General features: G+C 40.0%; 1 protein-coding gene and 1 long non-coding RNA gene across 2 annotated transcripts; one reads left to right on the top strand and one right to left on the bottom strand.

The window, feature by feature from the left end:
- Positions 1–78: 78 nt before the first annotated feature.
- On the bottom strand, positions 79–5174 carry LOC130919466 (uncharacterized). The gene is made up of 5 exons (XR_009063964.1): positions 5027–5174; positions 3820–3930; positions 1112–1369; positions 842–1013; positions 79–266 (listed from the first exon to the last, which is right to left on the bottom strand). It is a non-coding gene; the product is annotated as an uncharacterized LOC130919466 (long non-coding RNA).
- A 7193-nt stretch (positions 5175–12367) lies between these two features.
- LOC130919285 (transmembrane protein 69-like) lies at positions 12368–13953 on the top strand. Its single transcript, XM_057841851.1, has 3 exons — positions 12368–12488; positions 12783–12827; positions 12921–13953. Exons 2-3 carry the CDS (start codon positions 12783–12785, stop codon positions 13701–13703), a joined length of 828 nt encoding a protein of 275 aa, XP_057697834.1. The 5' UTR covers positions 12368–12488; the 3' UTR covers positions 13704–13953.

Raw genomic sequence — 13953 nt, 5'->3', positions numbered from 1 at the left:
ACACAAGAAAGCCCGCCGTCTCATCAGACCATATGACATGGTTCCAGTAATCCATGTACTTTGTTGACATGTCTTCAGCAAACTGTTTGCGGGCTTTCTTGTGTACGACATGGTCCTGGACCGCCTGTTCTTTGTCAGGTCGCTGACAGCTGCTGCTGAGGGGTAAACTCTCAGCCTCGGGTACAGCCGTTTTCGCCTCCCATTCATCCGGCTCTACGTCACCGACATCCTGCACCAACCTCTCCACATCAGCTCGCCAACATAATCTGATAACGGGGGAAGCAAACATTACTGAAAAATTATCGACACCAACTGGGTACCAAATGCACAGAGATAATTCCACATGAAATCCACTTAATCTTGCAAATATCAATTAAGCAAAAATGGGACAAATTTTAAAAACACAATGAACAGTTGCCACTGTATCCTGTAATAAAGTATGCAAAGGTTTATACATTACGATGACACACAAAAATTTACACCAATGAGTTAAATTGGCAGGATTAGTAATACGTATATATACCAAATGTGGGGTTCTCCAAAACTTTGTGCACAATATGGCCGCCTTGTTTTGACTTTGGGAAGTGGATGCTATAAATCTCCACTGTGTCTCGGGTTAAGCTGTGAGCTCGATGGGCGTTTTCATTGAAGTGAAAAACAGCCACAATCGTCCTTTAAAAAAAAAAAAAAAAAAAAAAAAAAAAACATGGGTGGAATAGTATTTCCATATTAATATTCATATTGAAATTGTCTTTCAATCGATAAGATTGTTATTGGGACCACAAAAAACAAAGACAAGATAATATACTGCATAAATCAGCGGACCTGGTCACAATATTACCTGCTGAGCATCCCCTCGTAAGAAAAGGCGAACATTTTGGGTGTAAAATGGTTCACCAGACTGTGGAAGGCTTCCAGGTGGGAAGTCTGGTAGACCGGAGACAGCCGGTGGACGTCGGCCAACAGTTTGGAGCCACAGATCATCTTCTCCAGCTAATGGGTCAACTTAGTGTCTACAAAATACCAGACAGAATCAAATTTGTACTTAAACAAAAAAGCATTTTTTGCGAAATAGTAGAATTGTGCTTATTGTAACGGAATACAAACTTACGAGGCGTGAGCCAAGGCTTTTTCTGTTCCCGACCTTCCAAAGGACCAAAGCTGCACCTGGGGAAACTGCCTTTGAAGCCCGAGTGATCATTCTGGACATGGCTCAGAACTGACTGCCACTTGTCGAGGACGAGCCCAGGGTTCCCAGGTCGCGTCGACGCCACAGACCAATACAAATGGTTAATGATGCTGCCAATCCAGGGTTTTAGGACTTCAAATCCACGCACCTTACTGAGGGGCCCAGAAGTTGTCTGGACACCTGAAACATACACACAACAACTGATTGAGTAAATTTCTCAATGCATTTCAAAATATCACAATCTTCTTCCACTATTCCTGTACTATGTTCATGATTGTGTGAGAAACCCAATAAAATTTTTCATTTGAACCACAGTAATTGTAGAGTTTAAATTTTATGTAAGCATGTCTACATGGCATGTCAAACATTTAAATTAGAAAACAATCAGACTTGAAAATTCTGCAAACTGACTGAAATCAATCTCACAAAAATTCAAAAGGAAACATGCTAACCTACAATACAGGCCAAAAGTTTGGACACACCTCAATCAATGCAACACAAATGAATTTCCCAACCCCTTTGATAAAGCCATAAATTCCACTAATCAACCCTGAAAAAAGCCAAATAATAATAATCAGAGCAAAGGGTGGCTACTTTGAAGATCCTAGACTATTTTATGTTTTTAGTTATATTTCACATTTTTTGGCGGAGTACATAATTGCACATGTGTGCCTTCATTATTTTATTACCTTTAGTGAGAATTTACAATGTAAATAGTTATGAAAATAAAGAAAACGCACGAATGAGAAGCTGTGTCCAAACATTTGGCCTGTACTGTATTTTGGAAGACAGCTATGACAATGAAAAACTTACATAGGATAAGTTCCAATCTATTATACCGTATTTTTCGGACTATAAGTCGCAGTTTTTTTTCATAGTTTGGCTGGGGGTGCGACTTATACTCAGGAGTGACTTATGTGTGAAATTATTAACACATTATGGTATCATTTCACATGTTATTTTGGTGTTTTGGAGTGACACTGAAGGTTTGGTCAACTTGTTAGCATGTTCTTTATGCTATAGTTATCTGAATAACTTAATAGCTATGGCCACGTTCGCGTTCTGCCTTTGGCAATGTGTGTTCAATTGTATTATTGACTTTTTTATATTGAAATGCATGCTTTTAATTTGTGGCGCGTTCACGCCCACGTGGGGGCGCACTTGCACTTGTTTACGTGACGAAGAGCGCTCACACGCCAGAAGAAGACCGACAGCTACGTAGCTCCGACTGAGTGGGCGAGTTAGCGAGAGAGAAACACGGTTGTGAACCTACGTTCATTGTTTATGCTTGTAAAATATCTCTACAGAGGCAACGCCTGTGTGTATCTTCTTTTCTATTGTTGTTGTGTGTTCTCCACCCGCGATTGGACACTTAGAGCTAGTTGTGTGGTTGTTTGAACGATGCGCTAATGCTAGCGAACGCATGCTAACCGTTTGTGTCATGTCATTGCTGTAAAAGCACCGAATTATCATTTATTTACGTCGAAGCGAACCTGTTTGGTGTCGAGGACGAAATTGATTCAGCAAATTATACGGACGTCCAGCATCGTCATTTCGGAGTTTAGCCCGCTGAATAGCCAGGACCAAGCCATAGCGTCCTGGTGAGGACAGGATATTCGCATTTTGTTGTTCGTGCACTGTGCACTGTACACTTATTCAGCATGTTGTTCTCTATTTTTATATTAAATTGCCTTTCAAGATGACATGTCTGTTCTACGTGTTGGATTTTATCAAGTAAATTTCCCCCAAAAATGCGACTTATACTCCAGTGCGACTTGTATGGTTTTTTTCTCTTCGTTGGGCATTTTATGGCCGGTGCGACTTATACTCAGGTGCGACTTGTAGTCCAAAAAATACAGTATGTTAATCATTAAAATAGTAAACCATTTTTCCCCCTTGCTCAGTGTTTTACAAAATTTTGTTTCTTGAATTTGTATTCGATTATTTCAACAAGCACAACAGTAAAATGAATGTCTTGAAAGATTGTTAATAGCAATGATAGGAAATTTCTTAAACAAATTAGAAGCAACTGAAACTGTACTTCAAATTACCTTTATGTTGTCTTTGAGGTTGCAAAAAATATATAAAGATATATAGATATATATATAGAGAGAGAGAGAGATATAGATATATATAGTAATTCATTAGCCTGTAATGTATTGACTATTTGATAACTAGACGGCAAAATAAGAATTCTCCCCTGAGCCAAATGACACATACACCAGGTGTCAAAAGTCATATTTTGAGTGGAAATTGTTGAGGTGGTTGCAGCTCAACGTTGCATTCGTAGGAAGAATTGACGGAGAATAAGTTGTCTTTTAGCCAAAACTTGGCGTGTTTAATTTCCACCGACATGCGGATACATCCTCCCTTATTGCTGTCTTCACAGGCAATCCCACAAAGCAAAGTCATCAAAGTCAAACACAAAGAAGTAATAAATGTAGCACTTTAGACAATTAAGTCCCATCCTGCCATCTTGTGGCGAAAAGATAATATGTCAACAATAACAAGCAATAGGAACATTATTTCAACATCAACTGAGGACACATTTATGAATACAAAACATTTCCTCCACCATTTCTCTCAACAGAAATGTTTTTAAAACAAATTTTGTAAAACATTACACGTACCGATTTAGGAGCTGACCAAGCTGCAAGTTCCTCCAACTCAGGATTATCCGTGTCTGGATCAACACTTACGCACTGTGTCTTCGAATGAGCCTGGTATTCTTGTATCATCGACTGAAAAGAAAAGGAGATAATTCAATCACTCGAATAAACGCCGCACGATTAGAACGGTAGTAGAGAAGCCAGGCTCAGGCAGGCAGTGCTAGCAGCGCAAGCACACAGCGTCCTTTCTAGAAAGCATCGATCGGGAGTTGTGTCTTTCCTTCTTTTTAAATATTGTTGTACTGTGCCTAATGACAATAAAGACTTTCTATTCTATTTCCACAGCGTGCAACGCACACACGTTCACCAGGTGCACGCGCAGCTAGCGTCCTCTCTTGAAAACATCGATCGGGCGTTATGTTTATTTCCTTCTTTTTAAATATCGTTGTACTGTGCATAATTACAATATAGGCTTTTGATTAGATATATTTCCTTTTATTCACAATAATCATGTGTGGACATTGCATTCTCCATCATAAGACAGTGTATGCCATTGAATAACGGCAGATCTGGAAAATATTAGCTAGTCCTAGCAAGATGGGAGTGCACAATGCACATTCCAAGCAAATTGACCCTGCCCCCAAGCTAGAGGGGAGAAAAAGAGTCTGAGGAGATAGGAAAGGGGCACTTTTTTTCCTTTGTCTGATGGTACCAATGTCTCGTCTGTATTTGTTTGTCTTTCAGTGTAAATTCTTTGTTCTTTTTTATTCCCGAGTTCTGTGTCATCATCTCCTGTTCGTTATAAGAATAAAACAACCTGTAACAAGGAAAAATCGACTCTTTTCCTTCACTTTCTATTCTATTTCCACGGTGTCCAACGCGCACATGTTCAAAAGTTATATGTGCATGTGGAAAAAACGGATAGAATTCCACGTGTTTACACGCTCGTATTTACTTGCTCGGCACACAAATTTTATCCATCTCCCCACAAATTTCCAAAACGTGATGAGAGAAATAATTTATAGCTTGAAATAAGGTACCATAACCAGAGGGCTCTGAGGTCAACAAGACAAATTATTTGATAGTAAAGCGCGAACAATTCAGCAAATAATTACAGCAACAAATGTGTGATATTTTTTGTTTTGTTTGTTTTTAATTAAATTTATTGGCAGCGCACTGAAATGGGATTACAGTATTTGACAATATATAAAACACTATGCTTACTTACTTGCACTGCAGCCTTTCTCGTCCGCTTTTCAATGGCTGTGGACTTTCTTTTCAGAGGGTTGTGACCACTTAGTCCACTGGCACTGGGTCCATGTTGAGGATGGTGGAAAATCGTTGGTACAGCTGTGTCAAGTAGGGTTCTGGTGTGCTGCACTGAAAGTCCCATCTCAACTTTCTGCAGAGGAACAGGGTCGAAACAGTCTTCAGTAAAGTGATCCGAACACAACACCGAGGATTTGGATGGTGACCATTTGTCCCTAGTTCGTTATACTTGTTTTACCCATTCTTCCCGACGAACGGGATCTTTTGCGAACCGAAAAACGCTCACACCACTCCCCGGGGCGTTGGAACAAAAACCTGCAACCTGCAACCTCTCGGCATGGTGCGAAAAATAAACGAAATAGTCCGCCAAATCAGATGAATCCGCAGTCCTTCTCAATACAACGGCACGGCTGGATAGCGAACATGGCTTACTCCGGTGACGTCACATCCGCCTTCTTCTTCAATCCAAGTCTGGAGCCGGAAGTCTGGCATATTCATAGCGCAAGATTCAAAACATTGAATAAATATATCGATCGCTTCTGCACACATCCAAGTGGTCCATTTCATTCAGGAGCATAAAATACCGTGTTTAATATGAAATAAACATGCTTTTTGGTGTCACAAGAACTTTAAATATCTGCAGAAATGCGAGGGGTGTACTCACTTTTGTGATATACTGTATATATGTTATTAACATTCAGTGATTTATAGATATTTTACAGACCCGGATATAGGTTTACCCACCAGAGTGGGCACTAAGAAAACTTGAGGGGCCACCCCCAATGCAGGCCTTTTTTTTACCCTCTGCATTTCTCCAGGCTTGGGACCGGCGCAAGTAGGACACTGGCTTGTGTTCCGTTGAGGCTGTATCAATTTTTTGGGGGTTTGTTTTTTGTTTTTTTTCATTCATCTATCTCCTTATTCTTGCAGTCGGCGTGATTTCACGATGACGTCATCTCGCATAGCAACGTGTTGCCATTTTGTGATGGGGGCACGCACAGGTAAACATCCGTAGACAAACTTTGTCTGGAACTCATATATTTTAGCTGTTTATTGTCGTTTTTTCATAAAAACGTCTTAAACATGACTTATTATTATAACGAGTCACTGCCGACTGACGTGAGGAGGCGATACAACTTAAAATTAGCGTATATTGGCCTGCAAATCTGCCCATACAAAGTTTCAGCTGATAGCTGGAGAAACAATCCAAAGGAATTGCCTGCAGTGGAGTTCGGAAAAATCTACAACTACCTCATAGTCACCCAGTAAATTACGTGGAATATGTACTGTGTGGAAGTAAGAAAACTGGTAGTATATACGGAGTGATTATTTCTGCCGTAACCGGTAATTTGCATCCAAGCGTTATTTAGCCGTGAACACGTCACGGCAAAATAACCAATTCCCACCAGGCCAATAACATACAGATTGACCGATCAGAGCAGTTCACGGCAAAAGAAAAATAACGCTTTGCAAGTTGTCTGTTACGGTAATAATAACCACTGCCTAGTCTATTGAATCCTAGCAGCTAATTGGGGCAAAAATAATCGATTAAAGTTTACTCATCAGTAATAAAATGTCGGCTGCAAACGTAAATGTGCCTGGATTTAGGTTCCCACTGGCGAGAATGGTCCACGGAACCATCTTCTTTTACTGTTCCTCAATTGATTGCTTTCAGCTATTTGCTTGTCCTTTTCTTCTCACGAGGAAGAATGAAGAACTTCAAATGCGGCTCCGAACTCTTCCTTGTGTTACAACCCGCAACACTGGAACTTTTCGTCATTCTGACGGAAAAAAAGACCGCAAATAAGACAAAAGTTCAACGCGTTTGTACTACAATGCAAGACAGAGCAACTGCTTGTGACTCGTGTTTTGCCCCTATTTCAATATGGCGACGCTTTGTTGTGGCTGGGGACATCATTAATGCCCGGTTGTCCGACTGCAAGAATGTGTCTGAAGGAGAGAGAGGAAGCGCGGGGACAACAAATTAGGTTGGAAAAACAGCTTGTTTTGGTGATTGCTTGTTCGGCGTGGTTGCGGCCAACAGTAACCGTTAATCCTGCTATAAAAAAGTAGGTGAGACCAACTCTCCGTGCGTTCTCTATATCCAGTGCGCCGCTACAATAGATATTCCCGACTGTGCCGTCACGATAGTCGTGGCTATGCACACCTTTCTCGTATCAACGACTCTGCAAACGTGGCTTTGTCTAAGCAGGTTTATTAACACTCAATAGGGTGAAACTAAAGAAAACAGACAAAACAACACAATCAAAATATGCACAATATATGAAATCGCATATGTACTGCCCTATCTGTAGCAAACTGCATATGAAAATATGAATAAACAATTAGCAGAGCGCCTGAGACGCCATTTTGCCGACCCTCTAACTCGTGGGTAATTAGTACTGGTGTCAACAATAATCGACGCGGCGATGCATCCCGATGCGGGGCATGGACGATTCGATTCGATGCGGGCAACAAGCCGAATCGATTTAGCGCATTTTAAAATATATAAGACTAAAAGCCAAGATCTTGAGCCCGAACCCGACCCAACCCAACCCGAATTTCAGGCCGAGCCGGGCCCAAAATGTCAATGATTTACGTTCGGGTTGGGTCGGGCCGGACTTTTAAAAAAAAATAAATACATATTTGTATATTAAAACAATGTATGGATGTTAAACTAAGGAATATTTATTATAAAAATAAATAAATTGGAGAAAACAGAGAGAAAGCGCTTTGGTAATCCCAAACATGAGCCGCAGCAGAGCCAGTACATTGTTTGCGCACATAAACGCCGTGGCCTCGCTCCTTTAATCTTCCCCTCGAATTTTGGCCTCTCTGCGAGTCTGCAACTGCATCCTCGTATTTCCTTTTCGAATTTCGATATAGAGCAGCAAGAGGTGAAAAGCAAACTAAAGACGGGGGATTGAAAAGGCAAGAATCCACGAGTGGTGTGTGGAAAGGATTTAAATCGATAGTGGAAGATGCTACAGAAAACCGTGTCGGCCTTGCCGAATGCAACAAATGTGGCGCTTTGCTCTCGTACGAGAGCAGAAAGACTGGCACCTTGACGCTGAGCAGGCATTTTAAAAACTGTACAGGCCAAAAAGACGATATTACTCAAACATCGTTATTATCATTTGTTTCGAGGGCTGCACCTCTTCGTGCTAAGCAGGACATCGTGGTGTTCCTTTATATGTTATTATTTATTTTGTTTCAGTGCTCCTTAAGGCATGTTGTTCTTTTGTGTGTTCTAATGCAAGTCATTAAAATAATGTTGTTTAAAGGTATTTTAGTTTATTTTTGTATATGCTGCTGTTCTTCTCATTGTCATAGAGGCGCGTAGTGAGCAAAATATCCCACACAGAAATATATTTAACAAACCTTTCCAGCATTATTTCGTTGTGTAAATGCATTTATAATGATCAGAAAAATAGGTAGACTATTTAAACATTAAGAAAAATTGTGTTTTTTTCTGCCAACTCCAAGAAATTAAAAGAAATGTCTATTGCATTTTGCCGAGGAAATGACGCATGAACTATCCACCTGATAGAACAGACACAAAAATATAAAATATATAAATGTTTATTGAATATGCATCTTACAGTCTTGTTTAACTGGGAGAATTTGTTACAAAAGACGGGCTTTAATTTGTTATCATTATGCACATGGCATCGTCACAAAAAACGCAACCAAGCATCGCATCCCCGCATTTCCTCCTCCACCTGAGCCCTCACAAATAAAACGGGCTCGGGCCTACGAATAAAACGTACATTTTTTTGGGGGGGGGGTTCCGGGCGCGGGCCTACAAATCAAACGTAAAATTTCAGGGGGGGTTCGGGCTCAGGCATACAAATAAAAAATGAAATTTCGGGTTTTTTCGGGCTCGGGCCCCAAAGTAAGTTAATTGCTCGGGCCGGGTTGGGCTTTAATACGCGCGGGCCGGGCCAGGTCGGGTCGGGTCGGGCTGGATTTTTTTAGGCCCGTACTAGGCTCTGTATACGTAAGTTCAAATATCTTCCCTGTGCAATTCCGGTGATGCAACGGATTTGGTTTCCCCATTTGTATTATTATTCTCATGTTTACCTGTAGAGGAAGCTACTTTACATTCAAAGCAATGAATGGGGACGAAGAACCCAAATCCGCTTCCTCACCGCAGTAACGTCACAGACATGCGCAGTTGCAATTGAGAGAGCAGAGAGAGAGGACATAACATAACAATGGCTGAAGCGGAGAAAGAGGGAGTGCTACTGTGTGTAAAATAAAAGAGAAAGCCCTTGTCTCATTCAAAGCACTAATTAAATGCTGTGATCTGTTTTTTTGTTTTTAATATATATATATATATATATATATATTTTTTTTATATATCTGAAAGTATACTATTTTCACTTGACTTCAACCAGTAGTGACACAAGAGCCAACAAAAAGTTGTTTAATGTCTGACCGCTTGTGTTGCCTCATGATTCACTAAAAATATGCTTTGCTTTAGAATTTTAATGCATCCCAGGCTTTAATGCAGGGGTCCCCAAACTTTTTCCTGTGAGGGCCACATAACCCTTCTCTTCTCTGATGAGGGGCCGGGGTCAGTTTGTAACAGAAAAAGTGTGACGATTGCAGGAGTGCCTAAATGTAAAAATGTATTGTTTTTCAGAAAGCCACAATCAAATAACCCTTTCTGGATTCTTCACGGAACCAAAGTAAATAAAATAAAAATGACATAATATAATATAGTATAATATAATATAATATAATTAGGGCTGTCAAATTATTAAAATTTTTAAGCGAGTTAATCACAGCTTAAAAATTAATCGTAATTAATCGCAATTCAAACATCTCTAAAATATGCCTTATTTTTCTGTAAATTATTGTTGGAATGGAAAGATAAGACACAAGACGGATATATACATTCAACATACTGTACATAAGTACTGTATTTGTTTATTATAACAATAAATCAACAAGATGGCATTAACATTAATATTCTGTCAAAGCAATCCCTGGATAGAAAGACTTGTAGTTCTTAAAAGATAGATTTTAGTACAAATTATAGAAATTTTATGTTAAAACCCCTCTTAATGTTTTCGTTTTAATAAAATTGGTAAAATTTTCAATCAAAAAAATTAACTAGTAGCTCACCATTGTTGATGTCAAGAATTACACAATGCTCATGGTGCATAAAATCAGTCGCACCCAAGCGCCAGCAGAGGGAGACAAAAAACACAAGTAACAAGTGGACATGACACTGCTGTCATTTTAATCTGTTTGAGCGGGGCATATGCGTTAATTGCGTCAAATATTTTAACGTGATTAATGAAAAAAATTAATTACCGCCCGTTAACGCGATAACTTTGACAGCCCTTAATATCATATCATATCATATCATATCATCAGGGGTGCACATAATTTTTTTGCCCAGGTTCTCAGAGGAGGACCTGGAGATGTGACTTGGTCCTCATTGAGCTTGAGAGCCGACCCACCTGATGCGATAAATTTATGACAAGCTTTACTTAGAGCCAATTAACTTTGATTAATTATATTAACAGTTAATGCTTGATTAACATCAACTGGCACAACAAAATTGCAATTACTTTGAAGTGAAATGTAAAGAAATAAACATAAAAGCACCAATTCAAAATAAAGGGCATTATGCGGCTCCCACATAAACTCCAAGCCTTTTTAAAAGTGGGATGTCCTCCTCATAAGACCTCATTGAATGTGCATGTTTAGCTTTGTAAAATGCGAGCAAAAACACGTTTGTCAGTGCATGTCGCTGTTCATTACCTTTATTCCGCCCTATTCCGCCACATGTCCATAGGGCGAGTGGGGTCGTGTTTGACATCGATAGTTTGCTTAATTGCCACATGCTCTCTGTTTTTTTCGTGCTTTTCAAAGTTTGGATGGCTGAAATTCTTTGACCCTACATAAAATGCGTTGCTCTAATCGGCGACATTGGGATTCTCACGGCACATTTTGTACCGCATTTCCGTGCGAGCATCATTCGCCTCTAGCCATGGTACCTCCTGTAGCCACTTTTCAGCAAAAGTCCTTTTTTTCGGTAGCTCCGGTGACGTCTCTGTCGTCTGTCTGTCTTTTGACGGGGGTGGGGGAACACAGAAGTAATTACTCAGTGTGGCCTGCCTCATCGACATTTTGAGAAGTTATTTTCTCGTGTCCGCCGCAAATAGAGTGGTCAGCCATCGGTATGCAAAAGCGTATGGAAGCCGTTGAGGGCCAGCGCGTTTGTCTACGTCCAGTACGCATGTGCGGACCACTTATGTGCACCCCTGAATATAATATAATATAATATAATATCATGTAATATAATATAATATAATAATACTGTATTAATTAAATAGATAATAACCAAATAACCATTGCTCAGTTCTTCACAGAAAAAAGCCAGGACATAAATAACTCTATTGAGAAAAAAAAAAAAAAAAATTGCCGAATCGAACCAAATCGAATCGTGACCCTCTGAATCGAATCGAATCGTGGCCCTCCGAATCGTAATCGAATCAAATTGTGAGGGCAGTGCCGATGCACACCTCTAGTAATTAGCGTATCACAAGTTTCATGCTAAGTGAATCCGTCTCACTTTTTTGCACTGAAGTACACACAGTCCACATATTTACGTTTTTGAACAAATTTAAACAATACATACCAGCGATGCAACCTCAAATTCAAGGCACGGCGGGAACTGACTGCAACCGTCGTCGTGTGATTCTCTACTGAACAACGTCACTTCCGTGTTGCAGTTGCTTTCAAATAAAGTGCGCATAAGATGCAGTAAATTAAGGCGTCCACTAGATGATGCTAATAAGACGTAAAAGCAATAAAACTCAGGTATTCAGTCACAAAACCCATCAATCTTTTATGCATAACAGAACACCGACATTTTGATTGGGTGGGAACGACTCACGTCTGGGTGGGCCGTGCCCACCACGGTCCCCCCATACATCCGGCCCCGATATTTTATCTGTGATTGAGAAACCACGTGACAGTTTATTTATCCCTTTCTTTTTGTTGATTTATTTCTGGTTGATTTCTCTGAGTTACTTCACTTAATTCGATAGGCATTTTTGAGGGAAAATGTTTATTTTAAAAAATAATTTAGAGAACTGCTAGAGCTTTTGCATGTCAATCAATGTAGCTACTTTTAAATTACGCGTTTTTTTTAACTTCAAAATTTGAATGAATTAATTAGCCTAGTTCCTTACTAAAATTTGTGTTATTTATATGTTTATTTTTGTCTCGCCATTGCTATTTTGTCAGGAACGTGATTTTTAACAACTTGTTTGGACACGGATGGTTTTGACGTCGGACGTAGTTGTGGTCTGTCCTGTCTTGCGTGCGTGCGGGTCACCGAAGATCTGGGAAATACGTGGTTGACGTTTGCAGACTGACGTTTTGGATCTTAATCTGAGGTAATTTATACATATGGTGAATAATGTTTAATTTGATAATTGCGTTGTTTAGAAAACGCAGGTTATTGGAAAAATACAGTCCTTATGTTTTCTCGTAAGCTGTGAATTTCTACCCGATTGATAATTTGACATATATGAATACTTTTATTGTTATTGTTAACTAATTGTTGGTTCCATCTTATTTTAAATGTATTTTATGAACCAATGTACGTGTTTGTTTTTTCTTTCACTTTATACTTTGTGCTGAACTGCATTTTTTTTTCTAAAACCGAATCTTTTCATCTCTCTCTTTAGATGTTATCTGTTTTATTTAGAAAACGCTGCATAACTACCCCAAAGGTAATCAAATGTACAGTCTCATGTCTTGATGACAATTGTTTTCTGTTCAAAATATAAATAAAATATTAAGATGAATATCTTATCTTTTCTCAGTTATATCACCCACCAAAATGTTGGACGTCGTCACTTATCAGACTTAGTGATGGTGGATCAAGTGACAATCAACAGGTCAGCTGGACGTCCTTTGCCAGGCCCACAACAGAATGGCGTGAAGTTTCAAGAGGAAAATATTCTCCTAAAATCCTTGCTTTCATAAAGACTGGTCTCTCCCTAAGGTGTCCGTGCTATGCGGTGGGTTTTACAGCAAGGAATCAATCTTTTCATTCATCTGTTGTGAGGCTCAAGAAGAGACCACAGCCAGTACCACCTCCCAGGGAGCTGGACCTGCTGCGGTATGATATGAACGACTTCTGGAAGAGTCCCAAACCAGCTCTGTGGCTGGGGGTTGCGGGACTGATCCCCTTTGTTGCCCCGCCACTCATCATGGGTGTGACTGAAAGCTACTTTCCCGAGCTTGCCTATGCTCAAGTGGCCTATGGCGCGTCCATCGTTTCCTTCCTGGGAGGAGCTCGCTGGGGGTTCGCTCTCCCTGAGAGTAGCCCTGCCAAACCTGATTGGATTAACCTGAGCAACAGTGTGGTTCCTTCACTCTTAGCCTGGGTTACCATGCTGATGGCCGACAACATTGTTCCTTCAGCTACCATGGTTATTATGGCGCTGGGAATCTCACTTCACTATGATCTGTCACTCCTGCCCACCTACCCCAGCTGGTTTAAAGCCCTGCGTGCATTCTTGACCTTTGTGGCATTTTTCTCTCTACTGGGTACACTCATTACGCATCAAATGTACCCGGAGAAAACTTTTTTCTCAGCCTGAGAAATCAGGTATCCTGGGTTAACATCTTAATTTCAGATGGCAAAACGTGTGTGCGGTTTCCTGTGTTTTCTTTTCCATGGAAACCGGGTCATAATGGCTCTTTGAGTGTAAAAGGTTTCCGATTCCTGTGGTAGACAATTAAAAGAATGTTGTTTTGTTATAATTTGAGACAAAATAAAGAACATTTAAAAAATTACAAATTTTTGGAAATACGGTGCATCCAAATTACATTCTTCTATTAAAAATAAAT

This window comes from Corythoichthys intestinalis, chromosome 7 (genome assembly GCF_030265065.1).
Source record: "Corythoichthys intestinalis isolate RoL2023-P3 chromosome 7, ASM3026506v1, whole genome shotgun sequence".
NCBI classification, from domain to species: Eukaryota; Metazoa; Chordata; class Actinopteri; order Syngnathiformes; family Syngnathidae; genus Corythoichthys; species Corythoichthys intestinalis.
Note: the sequence above shows the minus strand (reverse complement) of the source record. Positions and strands in the feature narration are given on the sequence as shown.

Bases quoted from the DNA above. Each gene is read 5' to 3' on its own strand.
- LOC130919285 (XM_057841851.1), top strand. From the start codon at position 12,783: ATGTTATCTGTTTTATTTAGAAAACGCTGCATAACTACCCCAAAG. The intron at 12,828-12,920 runs GTAATCAAATGT...ATCTTTTCTCAG, and splicing joins GCTGCATAACTACCCCAAAG to TTATATCACCCACCAAAATG.